This window comes from Triturus cristatus, chromosome 2_1 (genome assembly GCF_964204655.1).
Source record: "Triturus cristatus chromosome 2_1, aTriCri1.1, whole genome shotgun sequence".
In the NCBI taxonomy this organism is placed as follows: Eukaryota; Metazoa; Chordata; class Amphibia; order Caudata; family Salamandridae; genus Triturus; species Triturus cristatus.
The window spans coordinates 512963658-512988374 of NC_140581.1; the positions used below are offsets into that span (position 1 = coordinate 512963658).

At 42.1% G+C, this 24717-nt stretch overlaps 1 protein-coding gene across 2 annotated transcripts in view; it reads left to right on the top strand.

Annotated features, from left to right (window-relative positions):
* The window catches only part of RASGRF2 (Ras protein specific guanine nucleotide releasing factor 2), a 2022215-nt gene that overhangs the window by 1796172 nt on the left and 201326 nt on the right, over positions 1-24717 (top strand). For both annotated transcript variants that reach the window (XM_085632406.1, XM_085632407.1), the window contains exon 20: positions 4382-4442. In XM_085632406.1, the coding sequence (XP_085488532.1) occupies positions 4382-4442 (61 nt within the window). The remainder of the gene's footprint in view (positions 1-4381; positions 4443-24717) is intronic.

Here is a 24717-nt window from a genome sequence, read left to right on the forward strand (position 1 = left end):
AACATATATGTATTAGTCATAGGTACTCACCTGCCCTGTTATCCCCTCAGCCTCGTAAGCAACATAAACCAGCCAATCATGTGTACACCAATCACCAGTATGTATATGACAAGCACATTTCTTTGGCACTGAATGGCAGTGTCAATAGCGCTCAAAGTCCGACGGCTAGGACATAGATTAGAGGAACACCAGGAGGGACAAAACCAAAACGTCTTATGAAAGCCCCCTAAAAAGGGCCATTTCCAACAAAAATCCCAACGCAGGATTTTCTTTTTGAAAATAAAAACATTATTTCCCCTCTGCCATGGAAGATTTCTTCTATGGAAAGGGGGACATTGAGCACTTTTCAGTGCTCCTTACTACCCGGTTTTTCAGGGCAGTGATGAGCATTGAAAAATGGCTGTATGTCTGCCCATCTAAATTATGTGATCAGACATGTAGCCAAATCTCCAACCTTACTCCGTCGGGCCGTCAAAAGAGTTTGACCACAGTGGAGATGGTGTAGTCTCCACTGTCATCAAACAATGGTCCACCTGTATTTCAGTCAGGTGGGCTCACCATAGTCTTGGCGGAGAGGGAACTCCATTGCCAGTGCAGAGGAGTTCCCTCTCCACCAAGAAAAAATCAGGCACAAAATCCTAAAGCTGAATTTTCTTTATGAAAATAAAAAAACAATACTTTTAAGTGTCCATTACCTCGAGGTTTTTCCTGGACGTGACGGGCATTGAAAAACGTATATGTCCACCCATCTAAATTAGGTGGGCGAACATATACCCAAATCTCTGACGACCGTTACACCGTTGGGACGTTAGAGAAGTTTTACCTTGGCAGAGACGGAGCATTCTCCCCCGTCATTAAACTATGGTCTGCCCGGATAAAAATCGAGTGGGCGAGCGATCTAAATATTGCTGGGGAGGAAACTCCATCACCCTTGCAATGGAGTTCCCTCGCCACCAAACTTTCAATTGGGCCCTATGTTTCGCAAGTTACATAATATTTAAATAAAAAATGTAAGCTGCACCTAACAAGTGAAAGGGCGACGTTAGGCTGTAGGTTACACTTTAGTGACTATTTTTGAAAATCACAACTAGCATATTGGTGTATTTATTCATTTCATTACCAATGGCAGCTTTTGATTAAAAAAGCAATCCAGTTAGTTTTTAATAACTCCTGATCTCTACGTCAGATTTACTATTTTGTGTGATTTTATGAATTAAAGTGTATTTCGTTAACTGAATTGGTTTGGGTTTCACGACATGGTAAGCCCTCTAGACAAGCTTAGTTTCCACCCCTTGTAGAATGGTCAAACGTTTCCCAGAATGTTCCTCTTCTCCTCCTCTCTTTCTATCAGACCCCACCCTCTTTCTTCATGAACTAACACTTCAGTCAAACATGCAATTAATGGCATGAAAGATGTTATTTTCACAGGTGCTTCTAGGCCTATTGTCAGAGTCTTTGTCAATCATCAGAGACTCCTGGATACCAACAATCCAATTCACTTTAAAAGTATTTGACACCAGCTAGATATGGACCAACATATTTTTTTTAATTCTGTTTTATAAAGATACGGAAAAAGACAAAAAGAAAACAAATGAATTCCTGACATAATATATACCTGTAGGGTACACATCATTGATTAAACATGTACCTATAGATTCAGAATACACAGCAAGCAAGATATTGGAACAACTAACTAATGTCATATACTCAGTACAAAATCTGGCATTTCTTAGAGGAAAGGTTCTTCATATTATGATGTATAAACAAACCGGTTTCATATAGTTGCCAAACAAACAAATGTTGTAGAAGAGTAGCAGCAACACCCATCTGATCAGATAGACCACAGCACTAAGTAGAAGAAAAATGCTTTCCATCTTGGGAGGTCATTGGAATCCAGGGTCTTTTGGTTAAATACAACTTCAGAGGAGTCCTGGGGAAGCATGTGAGACACATCTAAAGCAATATTCTCCTCTGATTAGCAAGGACCTTGAAACAAGTGTTGGGGCGCTTCTGAACTTTGTTAGCACGGGCTGAACCTAAATATAGTACGGGAGCTGCAAAATAAGCAAATTTGATAAATGTATTTCATTGCTATTGTGACAGGTCTACAAATTGAGTGAGGTCACAGCTGGTAAAAATAACAGCTATAGCTTATAATCTCAAAAAAGGATGTCTGGACAAGTTTTGTGTGTTCTTTCTGATTCAGGAAAAAGTTCCAATAGGCTAAGTTCAAGGTGAAGGTTCTGTATATACAGGTGATATGGGGATTCTGTTATGGTTTAATAACGTGTGAAAAACAGCCAACACGTGTTTCGCCCTCTAACATGGCCATCCGGCCTGGGGCTTCTTCAGGGCGTTTCAGGTAAAAAGGAAGTTTTGCGATATAATTAACAATAAAGAAACTGCGGAGATCCTAAGTCAATCTCTAAGTCTCGGGTATAATCCCACTGGCGTGTATTCGTAATGGTAGCAATCGCCATGTTAGGGGGCGAAACACGTGTTGGCTGTTTTTAACACGTTATTAATCCATAACAGAATCCCCATATCACCTGTATATAAAGAACCTTCACCTTGAACTTAGCCTATTGAAACTTTTTCCTGAATCAGAAAGAACACCCAAAGCTTGTCCAGACATCCTTTTTTGTAATCACTGCGTACTAAGGGGGTTAGGGGTTCCCCCCTGTCCAGGACAAGTGCTCACAATCAGAACTGCCCAAACCTTCATGGCGAGTAAGGAATTGGGACCCAACACCCCTTTTTCTTTCACAACTTATCATGTCAGTTTGGGCTCACTGGAGTGTGACCCACAGTGGCCTATCAGTAACACCAGTTGACTTGGTAAACTTTTAAGTCCATTGAACTAAGGAAGGGCTTAGTAATGCTTAAAATGTATCACTCGGTCGTCTCAGTACGTTAGGATTTAGTTCAGGAGATTGATCAGAAAATATATGACAGTATGGAAAGTCATGGGCTCCAACCTCCTCTAGGTTGTCACAGCTAAGGGAAACAATAGTTGTTTATTTTATGTAATCATGTCCAAAAACTGGAGTTATTTCTTAAAGCATTTGTCTGCCAAACTAATAATGTCGCTATGTATAAATTCGTTACATAAACAGTCTCACATAGGTAATAAGTTCTTGATTTTCTAAGGGTTGGGTGGGTGTTCATGTGGCGCTGAACATTTTTTTATATGCAAGTAGATCGATATAGTGCTTTGCACCACTTTAACGCCCACTCAAAATGTCAGTAAATAACCCCTCTAAATATTTAGACCAGGGTGATGTCTACCTTTGCAGTTATGTTGACAGGCATACTAAAACTATATGTCAGCTTCTCTTGATTATCCTGGATTTCCCAATTTTGACAATGGTTTTTGTGTGGGTCACAGGTGTGTAGATTACGGTTCACCGTGATATGAGCTGCAAGCATCTGAGTGAGAAGGAGAGTAGCTGCTAGAACCAGACTATATTAACTGCTCATCTTCTATTGGTTGTGAAAAATTAAACGATTACTTATTTTACCAATTTCCTTCGTTTAACATTTCTACCATTTTTGCTGTCAGTGAGAAACAGTAAAGATTGTAATACTTCTCAGTTTTTGTAATAGAATCTATTGTTCCTTTTGCACTAGTGAGAAGGATATTGTATTCTGTTCTCTACATTCTTTCAACTGCAAACACATGTGTTTTTTATTTCAGTGGTGTAAAAGGTATTTGAACTGAACAAAGTGCCCCAACCCACAGTGTTTCGATATTTCATTTGGAGCGTAGAGCCTGGAGTTTGCAAACCAAGTAGTCCTTGTTAAATCTGGTTCTCATTGTACAACATGTCAGTAGTAAACAACAGAGTTTGGATAATAAGAGCAGCTGCTCACTGTGATCAATTCAACAGTTGTAATTGAGGTCAATGGATATTGGCCCAGATGTAGTAGACATTTTTCTGAGAGCAAACGCACTAATTAGGCATTTGTGAGCATGAAATGCTTTTTAAGATGTACTCATCACATTTCAGGGTTCTGGAACGTTTTTCAATTTTTAAAATGGGATTGTGAATGGATACCGAATTGGTATCTGGTAGGGGTGTATTGTAGGCATCTCTTTCCAATGCCAAATTGGTATGCTATGTATCAATGTTTTGCGACCAAAATCCAACAGTGAAAAGTAACATAGACCTCAAAAGAGGTGGTAAGCCGTTCACAGAAGGGATGGGATGCTGGTGAGAACCCTTCCTTAAAAAAACAAAAATGGGGTGGGGGGATTGCTGCAAGGTCTCACACAAAACAAAAAAGCTTTACTTTTTAAATGCAGATTGTTGCTGTTGTTTGTCATGCATGCACAATACACACTAAAATTACAAATTGTTATACTGTTTTATGTCTTCAGTGTCCTTTGTCAAGATGATTTGGATGATACGCACTACAGCCTGGAAGATATAATTCCCTCGGTGAGTTGGAAATTGATTCAAGTTTTCATCTTGCCTAAATATAAGCCACAGTAGATGTGATTCACAGAGCTTTTTGGCTTAAGTATGTTCGACTGCTATAAATTAAGTATCTAGTCACATCAGAGTCAATAATAAGATAGCGTACACCACCTGGTTAGGTCCTGCCCCTGGTATTAGCCAGGGCTAATAAAGAACTATATCTGCCCTCATTAGTAGATCCAGAAATTCAACACCTTTGACATGACTTTGTGCTAGTTGTAGTCTCATGTAGCTCATTCCCACTTATAAATCACATTGTGCAGTCTCAAACTATGGGTAGTTATGCACGAAAACAAAATACATTGGTAACCTTCATTATGCGTCCCAAATGCTAGGCTCACATCCTCCCTTTTTCCAAAGCTGGTAAGGTGAGAGTTCACTTTCGTCATTCCCTCTTTCAGTGAAGTGCTCGGTTAATGGACCACTATAAAATATAAGTTAAATATTTCACCTTCACAACTAGCTTTGGCAAAGCCCATAGGTCTGGATTGCATTTTCAGTCATTAGTCAGATCTACTGAGTGTGATAATGCCACTGAGTACAATGAATGTCATCAGCCACCCAGCGGAAGCATCACAGGAGCCACAGGGCTCGGCAGCAGCCCAGCAGCGATAGCAGGGTAGGCGCCAGGTGTACTCAGTCTTATCAGTGGTGTCCTGGTAGGGAATATGCCAGGTGTGCTCAATGTGAACTGTGGCCTCAAGGCAGCTGCAGAGTGGTTACCAGGGACAATGGGCGTGGTTGCTAGAGATGCCAAAGGATGAAACTCTACTAGAAACTAAATGCTGCTATTACAAGAATGACCCTTCGGGCCTGCCATATTATTCTGGTCATTTTAGACTCATGCATTTACCATAAATTACTTCAAAAATCTATTGTGTAAATCTGTCTACTGATTCATCTGCATTTCAATAGTAAAATGGCAAGCGAGCTACATACTAATAATTATTCAGTCAGTTTCTAATATTGGCACCAACACACTTCACTCTCTCTGTTTTTTTATTATTGTCCCACAAACTGAAATATAACACACAGTTTTCTAGATGTTGCCACAAAGGCAAAAAGTTCCTTGTTTTCTTAACTTCTTTAACGTTGGTTTTCAATTGCCACTGGAAGGCCAAGCTTATGACAGTTCATTAGGAGGGGAGAGAGGAAAGTAGGACAAAATAGACAGCATGGAGTCAAGTACAGTGATTTAAATTGATACTTTAAAAAGAAAAAGGCAGAGGCAGGAGACAGGAGACAGCATGTCTTTTCTCAGCCTATCCTTGAAGCATGTCTCCCAGAGAGCTCTGGTACAGGGTGCTTACTTGGAGATTCGGCCAGCTTCAGGAGGATCACATTTCAGAGTAGGTTCACCTCAAGCCCTGCTAAGGTCCGGACTCTTGCTTCCTCAAAGTTCACAATGATTACCAGCAAGAAGGTGGTTGTGATCCATGCACACTGTACTCTCTTGATCCAGAGCTTCTTTCCTAACTGACCTGCCAATATTGCAGCAGCTAGTACTCAAGAGCTAAATATTGATCACTAGAAATCCATTCAGCTCTAGTATGGCAGTCTAACCCCTATTGGTGGAAGAGAGGCGTATTCCAATAGCTTACTCTATTATGAAGATTGCTGGGGTCTCTGGGCATATCTCATACATGTGCTTATTTCATTACATCCGTGCTTGGCTCTCCAGGAAGCCTCCAGTCTGGATAGTTATGGCTCATTTTGTCACCTCCTTCAAAGGATATGCCTCATTTAGAGACTTCAAATTACTTCAGGGTCGAGAAAGATAAAGAATGAGGGCGAGTTCAGGCAACTGATATTGACAATTCACAATAATAACTCAGATAGTGCTCTACCTTTTATAGATATGATGATACACTTGGAGGCAGACGGCAAATTAGCAACCGCCACATTTAAAAAGCCCACAGACTGCAATAGTCTCTTACTTTTCAGGAGCCATCACCCAAAAGCACTACAAGACAATCTCCCATTCGGCCAATTTCTGTGATTATGCTATAACTGCAGCTCAGTGACTACGACACCCAAGCACAGGAACTATCAAAAAATCTAGAAGCAAAAGAGTATCCCCACGCTGTCAAAATAGCCAAAAACAGGCTTGGATCAAAAACAGAGAAGTTCTTTTAGACTACCTACTAACACACTCACTTGTGTCACTACATACACTGCAGATTATAACAGAATACGTACGATCATAAGAAAACACTGGTGAGGTTTGCATTTAAACTGACCCTCTACATCAAAGACATGCCAGAATCAAGATGCATGATATTCCTAATCAGAGTACCTTGTGGTCACTACCCCCAGTAAAGGGTCATTTTGACTTGCGGCTCATGCTCAGTATGTAACCTTGCCACAGCCACTAACGATGTCAAGCTTAAGAGTAGCTTTACCTGGACGCAAACATCACACACTAATTGCAACACTGAGAATTGTATTTACACAGCGCCATACCCATGTGAGAATAGATACATAGGGATGACAACTCGACCAGTGAAAACTCGCATTACAGAACATCGGAGTCCTGCTAGATGTCAGAGGACTAGCACAAAGATTTGCGCACACTTTGTGAATCATAACTATTCACGATGGGATTTACCCTGGACTGTACTCTAATCATTATTCCACCTCACAAAGGCTGCTCTTTTAAAAAAAGAAAAGAATCGGATTTTCTGACTGTCCACCCATATATATGGACTGAATGAGGACATACCTTGGGTGGAAATTTACCTTTTACCTCCATTATATTTGGTGTACCGACATCTACCCAAATAATTTCTGCTAAAACCTTACTGGAGCTTTAGCTCCCACAGGACGAATCTCATTCCTCCATGAGATGTTTACCATCCCTCCCAACCTAAAGGAGCAAAGAAATCACCTCTCACATGAGCTCCTGACTACACCTACAAGTTGCACCTTGTGACCATACCTACTTTAGTCATGACACCATTTTCAATTGAGTCCATTCCTGAGAACCACTGGGACCCAGTCACAAACTGCAGCGTAGATGGTGCTGCGAACAGTCTAACATTTTTGCGTTTAAGTTCTAAGGGTGGAGAGTCACTACTTGTAAGTTTTGAGGTATCCTTAATTACTCTTAGTCAGCCTCCTGCTACTATTTTAAATATACAACAACCACGGGAGCATTGCACTCCTCCAATCACCCATACCGGTCCCCCCTGATTCGGGCGGTGATTTTAACTACCACCGCCAGGCAGGAGCAGACTTCTGCTCTTTGAGATGGCGCCACTTTTCCCAGCCATTTTAGCACTATCTGTCGGTGCCTACCAGCAACAAGCAACCTCACTCGTACCTGACTTCTGTCCTGAACTCTGGAACACGCCGGCGCATGATTACTGACACGACTGGACTTAAGTGGCCGAACGCCCACAGCCCTCACTCCTGAGGCGCTGGAGACAGGGTAGGTCGCTGCACGATTGTTGCAAGGACAACGTAAGTACATTCCCCATTATTTAGCTGACCGATTAGTACTAGGGATTTCTGCAAACCGCCCTCCTGCCCGAAGGACACTTCTGAGATTGTTTTAGCTTGCCACAGTACGCTAAAATATAGTGTGCCCCTCTAGACGCCCTCAAGGAGGCATAAACGTAACCCTAATTGAGTCAGTGGGAATTCCTTTGTATTCCTCCACAATGTTTGTGGCCATTGTTCTGGTTTATTTGTAATCTGTTTGTCACACCCATGTATGTTACACCACCACAACAATTGTTTTTCATGGTGCTAAGCATGCCAGAAGTGCATGCTTTACTTGATTTTAAGATGCATTACCTTCTACAGTGCTATTCAACTCCTGTTTTTATCATGTCTGTACCTTGTTCTTCCTTTGCTCTAACAGGTCAGCCTTATTTAGCTCTAAAGGGCAGCCTAATCAGGTTCTTACGTTGTATTATTAAAGATACTCCACTACTTGGATCATGTGCTCCACACTTACGGGTCCAAGCATTGTGCAGATTAGATTACCCTTTTCTTTGGTCCTGAAGAATTACCCTGGGTCATATATTTACTACTATTGGCAAGAAACATGTCGACCTCTTGATTTTAAAAAGCCACTATAGATCGTTGCCTCCATTGGTGGCACACACGATTTTAACCAGACAGGCGGACTCACTGAATAAAAAATCTTTAGTCTCGAGATTTGTTTGATCTCTTTTAAATCACTATCACTCACCATCCTAACACTCACTTTTTTTAAATTTCAAATCGTTTTTATTGAGTTATAAGAAAAAACAAATAATAAGAACATTCATAATAATAATAATGAAGAATAAGAATAAGTAAATCAATCAAACGGGGGACAACAGATGCAAAGACAACGTAAGTAAGTAAATAAATAGAAACTATAAACTCTAAAATTTAAATTATGAAATATAAATTATAAATTGCTCAAGTGCCCAACCAAGATATTCGCAGTTAGTTCGTAGAAGACGTAGAGGTAAATTAGCCAGCACAGTTCACCACGGTAGTTCACGGTAGTATACAGTGCAGTATGTAGCACAAGTGTGTCAAGTATTTACATACTACGCAGTCACAGAGGCATGAGTTACAATAGAGGCATAAGTTACAATACAGTACTGGAGATCTTCATGGTGGGTCGTATGAGAATGGTGAGGCATCAAGGGACTTCCAGAGTTTCCTGTGGGTTTTACTCCATGGAGAAGTATGGAGCACAGCATTGTCCGCTCCTCTGAGGGAAGATAGCCATTCTTGCCACATTCTTAATGACACATCGTTGGTGTTTTTCCACTTACACAATACAATTTTACAGGCTAAGGTAAGCATGAAGTCTAGCAGGTACCGGTCATTTACATTTTCGACTTTAGGGTCCAGGGCACCTGATATAATATATGAAAATTCCCTTGGAGGGGCTATGTTGAAGGTGTTACTTATACAATCGTAAACCTTGTCCCAATATGTTTGTAAGGTAGGGCAAGAGAAGAGCATGTGGGAGAGGTTACCAACGTTGGATTTACATTTTCTGCATGTCGGGCTCTCACTTAGATTGAGTTTAAAGATTTTCTCGGATGTCCAGTATGTCTTATTTATTAACATAAGTTTGGTTTGCGACAGTATTGGAGATATTTTATTTGAAAATGGTGTGATGTGTATTTTATCCCAGTCATATGGGATGTTGTTGGAGTTGGGCTCAGACTCCCATTTAACTTCACATTTTCTGTGAGATTTACGAGGTTTGGGAGAGAGAAGTTTATATATCTTAGAGACGGTGTGTCCTGACTCTAGCAGTTGTGACATCTTGGAGACTATCGTCGGGGCGAAGGGTTTAATAGAGCGCATAAAGAGGAGAGATTTTAGTTTTATGAAGTTATAAAAGTCCATCGGTTTTAGTTCGTGCCGGTCTTGGAGGGTAGAACAAGGTAATGGGAGGGCCCCTGTAAAGAGGTCTTTGACTTGATTTATGCCCTTTTGAGACCAATGTTCCCAGTGGAGCATCTCACCATTGATCTTCAGGCTCAGGTTTCGCCAGAGAGCGGACATGTTGGACTTATTGACTTTTAGTTTGTAGAGGTGGTCTAGTCGTAAAAGGGCTCTTTTGGTGTTAAGCAGAATGTACTTTGAGTAGGGGAGGTGGGATACATCCATGGTAAGGAGGGCAGATAGAGGCATATCATTGATGATCGACATTTCTATGTCTAACCAGACTGGGGTATAGTCAGTCTGCGTGATTAGCCAGTTGGCACCTTGTTTGCAGAGATATGCTGTCTGATAGTTCCTAAAGTTCGGAAGGCCCAGACCACCTTTCTCTTTCGGTAATTGGAGTTTTGTCATTGATATTCTGGGCTTCTTGCCTCACCAAAGGAATGTATAAAAAAGTTTATAGATTCTATTCAAGAAGTCATTTGAGAAAATCATTGGTAGCATGCTAGCTAGATAGTTAACTAGAGGAGTCACCATCATTTTTAATGTCTCAGCCCTACCCCACCACGAAAGATATTTAGGAGACCACCCATCTAGCTGAGAAGAGATTTTCTTGTAGAGTGAGCTCTCGTTGGCTTGGAGGGTTGTGATCAAGTCTCCGGTGAAGTCCAGGCCCAAGTACTTGAAGCACTTGGGTTGCCACAGGAGATCCGAGTTACCCATAATTTCTTTACCACCAAGGTTATTTATGAGTTTAACTTCAGTCTTATCTTTATCTTTATTTAATTTGTACCCAGATACTGCAGCAAAGTTTTCTATTGAAGACATGAGAGCAGGGATAGCAGCTTCGGCATTCTTAGAGACCACTAGCACATCATCAGCATACGCAGTAATTTTTACTGTGTAGGCATTGAAACGTATTCCTGAGATCTGGCTATTGTTCCTAATATGGTATTGGAAGGGTTCAATAGCAAGTAGAAATAGGGAGGGGGAAAGATGGCAGCCTTGTCTTGTTCCTTGTTCTAATTTGAAGGAGGCTGAGAGTGAGCCTCCCGCTCTTACTCTGGCCGAGGGGTTAAAATAAAGTGACATTACCATGCGCGTAAAATTCTCGCCCAGGTTGAATTTATCCAGCGTTGCTTCCAGGTATGCCCAATCTACCTTATCGAAAGCCTTTTCGGCATCCAGAGTGTTAGCCACTGTTGGTGAGTCAGTCAGTTTAACTTTCTCCAGGACATGAGCTAGGATTCTGGTGTTATCACTAGATAGTCTATTTTTTTTAAAACCAACTTGCGAGGGGTGGATAAGTTTGAGTAAAATTTTTTGAAGACGCTTGGCGAGAATCATTGCGTAAATTTTACAGTCTTAAGTTAATTAGGGATATTGGTTGGGGAGTAATGGGTCCTTCCCTTCTTTTGGGATTACTGCTATAATGGCTTCTGCTAGTGTACCATTAACTGTGCCAGAGCTGCTGAATTCATGGAACAGGTTTAAAAGTGGAAGAGTTAGTAGTGAGGAAAAGCATTTGTAAAATTTGATACTAAACCCATCAGGCCCCGGAGCCTTCCCAGTTTTGAGGGATTTAATTGAGCGTTCGACCTCTGAGGCGGTAATTGGGCTCTTGATTTGATTTCTAGCTGTTCTTGATCTTTAAGTGCGGGAAGTTTGCATTCATTTAGATAGTCTTGCACTTTTGTGCTGTCCAGTTCCTGGTTTTTGCTAAACAGAGTACTGTAGAAGTCCTTAAAAATTTCTGCAATTTTATCCGGGTCAGAGTGAGCTAAGCCTTTATGATCTATTAGGTTTTTAATCGTGTTCTTCTGTATTTTACACTTTAAGTATGCAGCTAGGCTCTTTCCAGCCTTGTTGAAGTCACAGAGCTTTGTGCTTTTTTGTCTACTTATCCATATTCCTGCTCTGTCACTGAGAATTTTATTGTACTCGTATTTCTTATTCACTATTTCGTTCATGACTGTTGCATCCCTTGATATTACGTGTTTCCCTTCTAGTAGAGCAATCTCTTTTTCTAACTTTTCAAGATTGTTATTATAATCCCTATTCATGGCGACTCTAATTTTAACAATCTCTCCTCTGATAGTACTCTTCAAAGCCTCCCACCGAGTGAGATACGATGTGTTATCCTTTTTGTTAACCATGAGGTAATTTTGTATTGCATTTTCAATTATTTGTTGGTGGGACTCTTTTTCTAAAACCTCATTGTTGAGCCTCCAACGAGGTTGTTTTTTGGCTGGTTTTGTGTCAGATATAGATAGGGTGATACATGAATGGTCTGAGATCACTCTTGGCTCAATCGATGTTTCTTCAATTCTTGCAGTGGCATTGCTGGAAATAAAGTAGGTAGTCAATGCGTGAGTAGGTGATATGTGGGGATGAGTAGAATGTATATTCCCTTCCTGTGGGGTTTTGTAACCTCCAAGTGTCTAACAGATTGAAACGTGTGCAGAGATTAATAAGGGCTTTGTGAGAATTATTGCTGCGAAACGCGCACTGTGAGTCTCTGTCTAATGCCGAGTCCATGGGTAGCTTAAAATCGCCCGCTAGTATGTGCATAGCAGTGTCTGGGATGGTGTCAATTTGCTTGTTTAAGTCTTCCCAGAATTCCAGGTCGTCCTTTTTAGGTGCATAAATATTAGTAATGTAGAATTCCGTATTGTCCTTTGCCAATTTTGTCGTAACCCATCTCCCTTTAGTGTCGGATGTGTGTGTTACTATGTCGATGTTTGATTTTTTTGCTACTAGAGTCAGGACACAATTCTTTTTCCCTATTGCATCTGAACCAGCAACTTCACTATAGAACCTATTTCTAAGTGAGTTAAATTGCTTTGAGTCAATCTTTGTCTACTGTAGTAGGAAGACGTCACCTTTTTGTTTTTGGAGGTAATCAAGAATCTTCCTCTGTTTGACTGGGTTGTTTAAGCCTTTAACATTCAGTGAAAGTATCTTGAGGTTATTATGTGCTGACACTCACTTTTTACTCATCTACACCTAGGGCCCTGTACTGGCACACAACATTCGGCTTTGGATAAAGATCTCTGTCAAAGAGCCCTCTAGAGGGTGCCAGTCGAGAATTGCAGCACCGGCTCAACGAGGAGCAAAGCTCTATGATGAAGCATGGTGCTCGCAAGAGTGTGCGAGGGCTCTATTTCCAAAAAAAGGAACCATCCCACTGGTTCCAATATACTTGGCCAGTCAGAACACCATACAAATTTCTCCCTTCTCTCACCTCTATAGGAACTGCATACTCACCTGCCTACTAGCAATGTTTGGAGCATGTATCCTAGACCTTCATGCGCTCTTGGTCCCCCTTTGTTGTAAATGGTTAATGATGCCCAGACCCATTCATTTGCTGCAAGTCTCAAGGGCAATTCCATTCACATTCCAGTTCTACCTTTCATTGGATACATTCTGTAGACCTCTGTTTTCCCTCACAACTTCCTTTGAAGATTTCATTTACCCCAGTGTGAATGTGCTTAGCAATCCCTTACAGATTACTTTTCCTTTTGCTCCATTCACTATATTGTCATAACCCCAAGTGTTGTTGTGGTTTCTTAGGATCACAGATGGTCCTCACACTTTTCCCACGACAGCAACCTCCCAGACTTTAAAACTGCAAGGCGAAGTGTTACGTTACCCAGAGGAGAAATGTAAGTGTAGCGAGAGAGATAGAGAGGTGATGTTCTGGTATAATGGTGTGACTCTGTAATCTTGGAATCGCCAAGGGTCTATACTATTTCCTGCGGAACCATTGGGTTTCTGTATTACAATATAAACACAGGCTATGACAATCACACAATATTTAGTTTAGAGCCCACCAAAGAATGGTGCCTTACCAAAGAAAGGGGGATATGATGTGACTCCCCACCCCTCAACCCCCCCCCCCCGGTACCAGGATTTAGCTGGAGAATTCAACAGAGTGGAGTATCTTTCCCCGAAAGTCCTTTCCATTCCCTTTTAAAGGCCTTGCTTAAAGGGTAATCTTTTTTGCCCTGACCAGTTTCAGGCTTTTACAAAAAAATACAGGTTCTCCTGAGACAACATATATTTCTCACATCAAGTTTTAGAGTTTACCTCCAATTAGTTGAGAATCTAGCATCCCCTCTGCTTTATATACAGGGGACCCAGTGTTCCCTTCTGGAAGTGGTGGAGGAAGCAGGAGCCTTTTGCGCTCTATATACATGGACCACAGGGTGAATGTTCAAGTGTGAGGTAAGGGCTAACTTGACTGCTCTCATATCTACGAACCCCAAAATCTAGAAAGGACCCACAAATTAAAAAGCAGGCTTGGGGGAAAACCCTAGGATAGAAAAAGTCTTAGAATAAAGCCAAAGTAGATCACCAACTTTGTGTTTGAGATGTGTCTGTCAGTGGTGTTTAACAAAGTTCTGCTATTCAGCCTTTGCTTTTCAAAGCTGTTTCAGTGCTAACATTTGGGCTTGTGGACATTTTGCAAAAGGACTTATGCAGGCTAAAGTATGGCCAGAATTATCTTGACACTGTTGCAATATCTTCTGTTGTGAGGTTATGGTGGGTACAAGTTTATCCTCATGTGTTAAGCGTGTTTATTTGTATTGCCTTTTTCCCCAGTGTTCTTCAATCAATTTGTCTTCTTGAATGGATTTCTGTTGTTGCTGAATCTCAGTTAACAACATTTTTGTTTCAGCCTGGGGAGCCCCTTGTAACATATGAATCATAGTACATTATGCTACTGTAAGTAATTTGTCTGCATTTCTGCATAAACCATCGGCCTTACCATGGCCATGACCAGGAAGTATGCTATGATATATTAAAACCATGAGAAGAATAGTGATCCGAATAGTGCCTCCAATGGCGAAATGTTTCCTGAATAACAAGTAACTCCTGGTCACAAACGCTGTAATGGTGTTAAGCTGCTGTTAAAGGTTTTGAAAAATGTGAATGTCTCTGCCAAACAATGGTTCCTATGGTAAATGAGGAAGCATCAGCTCCCACTGTGAACAGTAAAGAATAGTGTGGATAATAAAGGATGGGAGGTCATTAGACTTCCTTTTAGATGTATGAAGGGTTTTTCTTGTTCAGTGCCCCAGAGGAAAGGAATTCCCTTATTTGTAAGCAGGGTTTTTCTTGTTCAGTGCCCCAGAGGAAAGGAATTCCCTTATTTGTAAGCATTGTTATTGGAAGAACAGTGGTGTAAACATTTTGAATTAAATGGTGGTGAAGTTAGCAAATCCTACGAAATCCTGAATCTCTTTGAAAGTGGTAGGAATGGGATTGTCCCCTACTTTTCATTATCTTTTTCAGATATATGTACTTGAAGAAAGATGACTTTGACTTTAGTTATACTTTTACCCTTCTTGCTGTTGAGAAAATGTGCTCATAAGCATTTCAAGACCATGTGAACATGTCTTTGATGTGCCTCTAGGAAGATAAATAGGATTAATATAGTGTCCAGATAGATTATGACGTATGAGTTTAAAAGTCCAACAAGATGTCACGTATAGAATGCTAGAAGGCAGCAGTACATTGCATACCCTGAATGACCATAGTGCATGCTTGAAATATCCATATCAAGTATTAAAGGGTATCTTCCATACATCTCCCTTTCTGTTACTAACAAGATTAAAAGCCCCTCTTAAATCAAGTTTTATAAAAAAAAATCCAGACTCCTTGGAGTTGATCAAGTAGAACTGAAATTAAAGGCAAAGGGTACTGGTTTTGGAAGTGATCTGATTTAGTTCTCTGTGATCAACGTTGGGGAAATATCCTTACCTTCGTTTTTTGGAATAAAGAAGATGGCTGCCTCAGCAGATGATGATCAATGAGACCTTTCTTTAATGTTTTTTGTAGCTGTTGAGGACTTTGATCTTCTTGTGGAATTAAGGGATAAATATGCCTATGTTGCAGCTTAATGTCTGGTCGTAGCTTAATTGGATTGTATGGTTTGTGAGGAAGCAAAGGTCCCTCTCCCTTGCTATTGAAAACATCCTTGAATTAATAAAACTTTGGTATTTCTGTAGTTTTAGGGTAGATGCTGTTTTCTGAAAATGCCCTTTCTATGGAAACAATGGTCTTCACAATATGAATCTAAGAATTGAATACTGGCAGCTGCCCAATCAGTCAGAGTATTGTTTTTTCAGCCAATTGGTCCCTAAAATCGCCATAAAATCACCATAAAACCAGATACATCAATCAAATAAATGCAGTCTTGCCAGTTGTGAAGGGGGCCACATGGGCTCCATTCATCCCTTTGACTTTTTCTTGTACTTCTTTTTTAACAAAAGGAGTAATTTTCTCTTGTTGGAAGGATATGTGTATAAAGCACCATGAAACTGCGCAATCTATTAATGTGCATTCCTGTAACAAGTCCCTTGGATTTGGTATTTCTAAGGTGATTTAAAAATGTGGCTTGGAAGAGGCAAAGCCAGACTCCAGCTCAAGCTGTGTTTGCCTCTTAAAGTCAAACCAAGATGTTTCCTGGGCTCTTGGGACAATTACATAGAAAGTTATCTACTTTTCCTTAAAAATGCATAGTATTTCTTTACCTCCTCCTTTCTTGTTCCTACAGAGTAAGCTGTTTTCTTAGATTACCAGTTTGCATTGATCTATCAGTTGAACCTCAAACAGAGAAGCTGTTACCTTTGTATGATTAGCTGGAAAGTATTGCAGCATTCATCTTCTTTCTGCACAGGTCCTTCTCTGTTGAGAGTTTGTTTGTCATATAATGTCATACAAGAGATCGGAAAGATTTGCCACAAGGGCAAAAGCATCCTTGGTCTCTTTTTGCTGCCCTGGTAGCAGGCAGTAGCAGTTAAATCATCTGTACATGATGCCTCAGGTAGTAATTGATTCAGCAGAGTGATTTATCAAATCAAACCTTGAGGCCCTTGTTTGCATGCCAATCCCCCCAAATGTGTTTCTTGTCTGGCTTGCCTTTTAAAGAAGATGGCTTTAAAATCCTTTGAGAATGGATTATAATTCTGTAAACACTTATTATCACAAATAAGAAACTGCTGTCGCTTGAGTTCCCTACCAGGTCCCAAGCAGTGCCTAAAAAACAAGCAATATATTGTGCCCGGTCCTTAAGTAATTTTTTTGTTGTCCCTCGTCGGACCTCAGGGTAACGGGGTATCCAAAGATATTGGATTAGACGCCTCACTCACTAATCGTGACATGCATCATCATAGGCATCTATCCACACCCGTGGAAGATGGTACTACCCGGGCGGACTCAACCAAAGACGTAATGGGAGTTCTTATATAAAGCAAAAGCTGGTCAAGCAGGGAACCAGAAAGTGATTATGAAAATACCTACAGGTATACCCAAACACTATGTTTATTAAAAGGGTACCTGAGGTACAGATAAAACTTTGAAAAGTTCGGGATTATACTGACTATAATCCGTTCAGTTGTACCCCACTAAAAGGTACCAACATGTTTCGGCCCACGCTCTGAGCCCACATGTGTCTGGGGCCTTCGTCAGGGTGAGATTTTATTTAAGTGTCCCTGCATTAAGTGAGGTGCACGAATTGCATACCCTACCATGAGGCCTAATGCACTCACCTGCTTCTCTATGTCCTCCAGTATTTTTTCCAAATAGGAGACAAAAAAATATATATATTCAGGGTTATTTAGCCTAACCAGATGCAATCTCTAGGCTGATTTCCCTGTTATACCTCCCCTGAATATATACTGGACCTTGTTGACTATATTTTAGCAACTATTGTGTGTGGTGTGTTCATGTGCACACTCAACCCTCATTAAAACTACATTGTGCTCGTATTGGTCATGCACTATTTAGAAATGTTGTCATAAGTTGTTGTCGACAACCTCTCGATAGACAGGGTGCTAGGTTTACCTCTGTTCTGTGATGTTATCATCTTGTGGTACTATATAAGGCCCAGTAGTAAAGCTAGGTGCAATGGTGAACAATGTTGTTTGTGCCTTAATACGTCATGTACCACTAATTTATTCGTAGGAGCATGACTCTTATGCTTACCTACTAGAAGTTTCTTGTTTTTGCTCTATGCGAGTCACGTGATTGGTGCCGTCTTGTAGTCACACTCTGTTTTAAGAAAGGGAGCGTGGCTTGTGTACCACTTTATCTATGACCTGTTTATTTCATTGGTTCGTTATACACACACTGTTAATATTAGTATTTACTGCGATGTTCTCAAAACATAAGCTCTGTGCAATCAAGAACAATCACACATCCATTGTGAGGCATGGTCAATTTCTTATATAACCTTCAGACATTGTTCACACCCAAAGTATAAGCTCAATGCACTCTTGATCAATCACAAATCCATTCTGAGGCATTGTCAGTTTTTTTTATATATATACTGGATACAGACATTACTCATGTACTTCATACCCATTGCCTTCTAAGGACGTTGCGTTTCAGTGGACCTGGTGTTTCCGTGAGTCCAATATTACCATGGAATGGTGCCGCCCCAATTTATGAGAGTAATGGTCTCCTCTGTGGTATTGGATGCTCGGTTACAAGGAGAGCCCCCGGTCTGGCCCGGCTATGCGGCTCCCCACACCACCTTAGATCAAGTAATACCACAGGATTCCCCCAGTATATAAAAAACAAAGGGTGCACTTGTTTTCCTTACTAAACGCAAAGGGTTATTTAGTTAAAATGATTGGCGTTCACCGTAGGCGCAAATGATGCTGGCCGTTGCAAGGTCACTAGTGTGTGCTTGCGCTTACGTGCGGTTGTTATAACAGTATAGTACACTATTGTAGATCTTTACGGCCCCTTCAAGTCCCCCACTTACTTTGTCAAAGATCGAACACCACCGAGTACCTGGATATCTCGCCGTGACCGCCATCGATGTTTAGTGTTGGCTGGTCGGGTTAAGAAATACACATCAGCCTCTAATGGCACATACATCATAGCGGGCTCCGTGCAGCCTTAGTATGCTGGGAAATGTAGTTTTACACAGTGCTTTAAACGGGAAAAAATAAGTGCAGGTACTCATTAGAATAGAGGCGTGGCAAGTGGGCGGGTCTAGGGGCGGGGCGAAGAGCAATATATGATCGTACCTAATTACTTCTGTAACAGTTGCAGCACATGTCAAAACACACGAGAAATGCGTTTATGGCAATAAAACAGATTAACCCATTACACATAATTACATGGTCCTCTGAAGCAGAGCGAAATCTGCCCTGGAGGAGAAACCTAACCTGCGCCTGCCGTGCTGTGGATCAGGGTACCGGTACTCTCCCTGGCTACAGAGAAGTGCTGGTACTGCAGGCAAAAAAAATCGGAAGTGCCAGTACTCAGTACCTGTAAGTACCGGCCCATTTAAAGCACTGGTTTTACAGTGTATCGTTGGTTGTTTCCAGCAGTTTGTTCACCGCTGTTAAAAGCCAACCGCGATTTTTGCTAGTCATAATCTCGTTCTCTATCTATAATATTTGGATGATGTTCCATACCAAATACTCTCTATTTTAAATACCAGGCTGATTACTTTTTTGCTCATGGTTCGTACTATCTCACACAAAGGCTGTCATGGGAAGCCGATCTACACTGGAAGATAGAGTCTTCCTCCGTGTTTAAATAGTTTAATCACAGGATTTCATGTTGACTATTTGTATTTGTAAAGCGCAAACTACTGACCCTTATGGGTCTTCAGGTGCTAGGGGCAGTCGTGGAAATTAAGTGAGCTATTGCCCAGAGTCACATGGTGCTGAGCTGAGCTGCCGCCGGAGCTGGGGATGGAACTGTGAACCCTGTGGTCCGAAGTCAGCTGCCCTGGCGGCTGCACCACACCTCTCCACTACTATTTAAGTCATGCGGGGTCAGATCTTTATAACCAGTTGGTGATTCTTGTCACCCTTTCACTGTTAATCTCTATTCTCTTGAGCTGATGTTCTGTAGCAAACGGCTCTGTTATACGTTACATGACTGACTATGAATTTATTCATTTGAGCTAATACAAAATCATCAAAGGACCTATATGGGGCACCTCCTTACTAAGTTCTATATCCAGGGCGACAAATTTCTCTATACTCAGTCTGCACTGCATGTTTATCAGTTAGATGGTGTAAGACACATGGACCCCGTCCTGGCGTATGGCATATAGGCAGGTGGGTCCCTCTTTTCTCATTATGAATTTGGCTTCTAAGAGTTCATTATACTCAGTGCGAGGTGGATTTATGCTAACATTGTCCATGGTATATCTTCATTTAATCCATGTAGCGAACTGGATAAGCGGTAGATCCACCTTTGTTCCAACCTCAGTAGTTGTTTTTCCCCTACTACATTTGGAAATTTCTCTATTACTGTCCATGAAAAATCTTTTTTGTTGTGCCCACCTGATTGAAAATGGCGCATCATTTTTGTGATTGTTTTACCGCACCGTAAGGTGCTGCGGTTTTCATTGATTCAGACTTTTATTTTGCGTGTTGTCATGCCAATATAATTCAACTGGCATTTACATGTAATAATGTACACTACATTGTTGCTATTGCAGTTGTAAAATGTATTTTGCACCCATGGGGTTCTTAGTCTCAAGTCGATTTCTTTAGTGGCCTTCGTTAGTGAGCATATTCTGCATGGGAAATGGCCTACAACCTCTGGTAGATTCCAGAGGGTTGCTTGCGTCCTGTCACTCTCATTGGTTTTCTTCGGGCCTGTATGTACCAAGAAATCTCGCAGTGATCTCCCTCTTTTTTAGGCAAACAAAGATCTCTCTAGCCTTAGAGATCCTGAATTCAGAGTTTTCCAATGCGTAAGAATTTTCTTTTCACCACATTAGATTCTGTACCATAGGTAGTCCCTTGGGTTGTTCTTTGCTCTCTTAAATGTTCTTTTCACCAGTCGGGTGGGATAAGCTTTTAATTGTAGTTTTTAGTTAGTAATGCTGCGTGTTCCACATATGTTGTTTTTTCAGAGCAATTCCTGCGTAGCCTCAAGAATTGGCCAACTGGCAGATTGTCCCTGAGGGTTTTCGGGTGGAAGCTGTCATATCGGAGCAAGTTGTTCGCGTCTGTAGGTTTGTAGTTCACTTCTGTTTTGAGTTCCCCATTTTCTGCCCATATTTTCTAGTCCAGAAAGGTGATGGATCTTTTGCTCATTGTCATGTTAAATTTGAGAACTGTATCTCTACTATTAAGCCAGACAAGAAATTCTGTCACTTCTAGTTCTGTGCCTCTCCAGATTTGGAAAATATCATCTATGAACCTTTTCCATACCTCTATTTTTGTACCGTATGGATTGTTGTTAGCATAGATGAATTTAGTCTCGATATCGTGAACATACAAACAAGCAATAATGGGAGCAAATGTATTACCCATTGAAGTTCCATGGGTTTGCAAATAGTATTCTCCTTCAAACTCATTTTATTTTTTGTTAAGGCCATTCTGGCGCAGTTCATTACAAAACCTCTGGGCGTGATAGATTTCCAGTCCTCATTCTCAAGTAGGATCTCAATTACTTATAATGATGTTTTTTGAGGTATGTTGGTGTACAGCGACTCAACGTCTAGTGTGATGAAGATGTCAGCCTCCACATTGAATGAGAGCAATTGAAATTTCGTCAAAATATCCCTGGTGTCTTTTAGGTAGGATGGCATCTTTGCACCATCGGTCTTAAAAAATGGTTGGTGAACTTTGATAAATGTTCGAGTACCGATCCCATCCCGAACACAATGGGCCTGCCAGGAGGCGGGTTTTTCTTTTTAGGCACTTTTGGCAAGACATAAAAGTATGGGATACGTGGATTCTCTGTCTTAAGGAATCCTGCTTCCTGGATAGTAATCCATCCTTCTTCCCTCACCTCTTCCACCATGGTGTGAATATTTTCCATGATCTCTTTTGTGGGATCTCTTCGCAACCGTTGGTATTCCTGGGGTCATTTAAAAGTTTCTTACATTCGTTCCGGTACATCTCGAGGGGCATTACTACAGTAGCCCCTCCCTTGTCCGCCGGCTTGATTATAATCTCTTTCATATTGTCTATTTCAGAGATTGCATTCCGTTCAATTCTAGTCAGGTTGTTAAATACCCGCTATTCATTCTCTCTCAATTTGTCTATTTACAGGGTTACTGCTTTTTCAAAAGCCAATAACCCTGGTGGCATGATATGATCAGGCGGTGTGAAGTTTGATTTCTTCCTTAGACCGGTATTCTTTTCTTCCTCATCCTGAGGTAGCTCTATTTGGTCTGCAAAAAAGACAGACAACCGTAATTTCCGAAAACATTCTGCCAGCTCCATTCTCCAATCAAAGAGCTTGGTCTTTGAGGTGGGTACAAAACCCAAACCTTTATTGAGTACTGCTTCTTGTGCTTCTGTAAAAACTCTGTCACTCAGATTTAATATTCCCGAAGGTTTCTGCTGGTGCTCGGGGTTCCTGTTCCATCTGTTCCTCTTGGTCGGAGTGCCATTGTACTCTTTGGCCTTTCCGTCTGCCTCTTTGCCTTCACCACTCCCACACTACACCACCACCCTCACCGCCCCCTCAGTCGTAGGTGGAACAAGGCCACAAGGAACATCTCATCGCCTTCCTCAGCACTATCACACCACCTACATCAACAGACGGCAACACCTCAGCACGCAACCTTCACCGATGGATCTCCAACTGCACCGACACTCTGGCACCCCTCAAGAAGGTACAGGGCAAGCATCACTCCAAGAAAGCCTGCTGGTTCACCCTGCCCTCCATGACTCCAGAAGCACCTGCAGACAACTCGAGAAGAGATGGAGGAACAACAAAACCTCGGTAACCCACGCAACCTTCAAAATCTCTGTCAACTCACACCACCTCCTCCTCAAAACCACAAAGAAAGCTCCCTGCCAAGACAGAATAAAACGCCAGCGCACACAACAGCAAAGAATTCTTAGCCATCGTTCAGGAGTTTGCCAGGCTCAACAGCGAGACCACAGATGTCTCACCCTCCCCAGACCTCTGCAACAAACTCAGCACCTTCTTCCACTACAAGATCAGGCAAATTTACGTCAGCTTTGACACCCAAGATCCTGCCACAACGCCCGTCATCACCGCATGCAACCATGCCGCACCCCAACAGATCCTGCTCAACTGTACCCCTCTCACCGCAGATGACATTCTCAAGACAATGAAGAGTATCCACTCCAGAGCCCCATCATACCCCTGCCTTTATCACATCTTCCAAACAGCAGCCACCTCCATCGCCCCAGAGCTTCGCCGCACCATCAACTGCTCTATTGAAATTGCCACCTTCCCCGATGATTAAAACACGCCAAGATAACCCCCCTGCTGAAGAAGCCATCTGCCGACTCAACACACCTGAAGAACTTCAGACCCATCTACTTCCTCCCCTTTCCGGCCAAGGTTATCGAGAAGGCCATCAATGCCTAACTCTCAAAGTTCATTGAAGAGAACCATGTCTTGGACATCTCTCAATCCGGCTCTGAAGTAACCACAGCACCAAGACTCCTCGCCGCCACCGTCACCCTCCACTCCCTCATTGACCATGGCAAAACCACAGCCCTCATCCTACTGGACCTCTCAGCCGACTTCAATATGTCTCCCACCGCACCCTAATTATGAGACTCCACGACTCAGCATCCATAACAAGGCCCTAGAGGGGATCCACTCCTTCCTTACCGGCTGAACACAGCAAATCAGACTACCTCTGTTCCTCTCAGAACCTACAGAGATCAGCTTTGGATTGCCCCAGGGCTCCCCCCCTGAGCCCCAACCTCTTTAACGCCTGCATGGCCCCCCTCATGGCCATCATCAGAAACCACGGACTCAACATTAAACTTGGGCAAATGCAAAAAAGCAAAAAAATCTCCGCTGATCTACACGAAGCTCTACAAAAGGCGGAGTGCGTTAGATAAATGCCGCTCGCTGTGATTTTCAGCGCCGGGTGTTTGTCCGCACTGAGCAATCATCGCGAACAGCACCATGCGCAGCGCAAGTGGGCACTGTTTCTTTTCTGCCACACAAGTAGATGTTTTTTACTCGAGCTGCAGCTTTCTCAACACGAACGGACAGTTTCTCAACGTGAGCGGTTTCGAACTTACGCCGCCACTCGCAATGAGAAATCTGTCTGCCCACGTTGAGAAATCTCGCCGGGAAGTTGATTTTCCACGCTCACGCTCTCCAACTTGACGTTGACGATTGCGAACACGGAAATATCTCGCAGGGAGGTGGATTTTCTTCGCACTCGCCAACTTGACATTGAACTCCGCGAGCTCCGCTTAACACAGAGTGCGGAAAACTCTGCAAACTTTGTGAGCGATGCGGAGTTCACCGCCCAGGGTTACTCAACATCTGCAACTACGCTGACGACACCTAACTGATCTTCTCCCTCACAAACGAATCCACAGCTGCCAGAATTGACTTTCACAGCGGGATGATGGCCGTTGCCACCTGGATGAAAGACAGCTGCCTCAAGCTCAACTAGGGTAAGACCGAAGTACTCATCCTGGGACCCGCCCCCTCAGCCTGGGATGACTACTGATGGCCCGCTGCACTGGAAATCCCTCCCACACCTATGGACCACACACATAACCTCAACATCATACTGGACTCCTCACTCACAATGAACCGCCACACCAGCGCAAATATGACACGTTAGAAAGCGTACTAATACCACGCATGTCATTACAACTCGGGTATTACTACGCGTATTCATTTACCATGACCTACCATTACAACGCATACTTTTACCACAAATATGCCTTTACCACGCATGCCATTACAATGCAAAGGCATGTGTGGTAAAGGTATACTCTTGGTAAAAATATCTAAGGTAAATTACACTACCCTGCCATACCCTAAACCCTAATGTAGTACCCCTGCACGATCCCCCCAGCCCCAATCCTTTCCCTACCCTAAATCA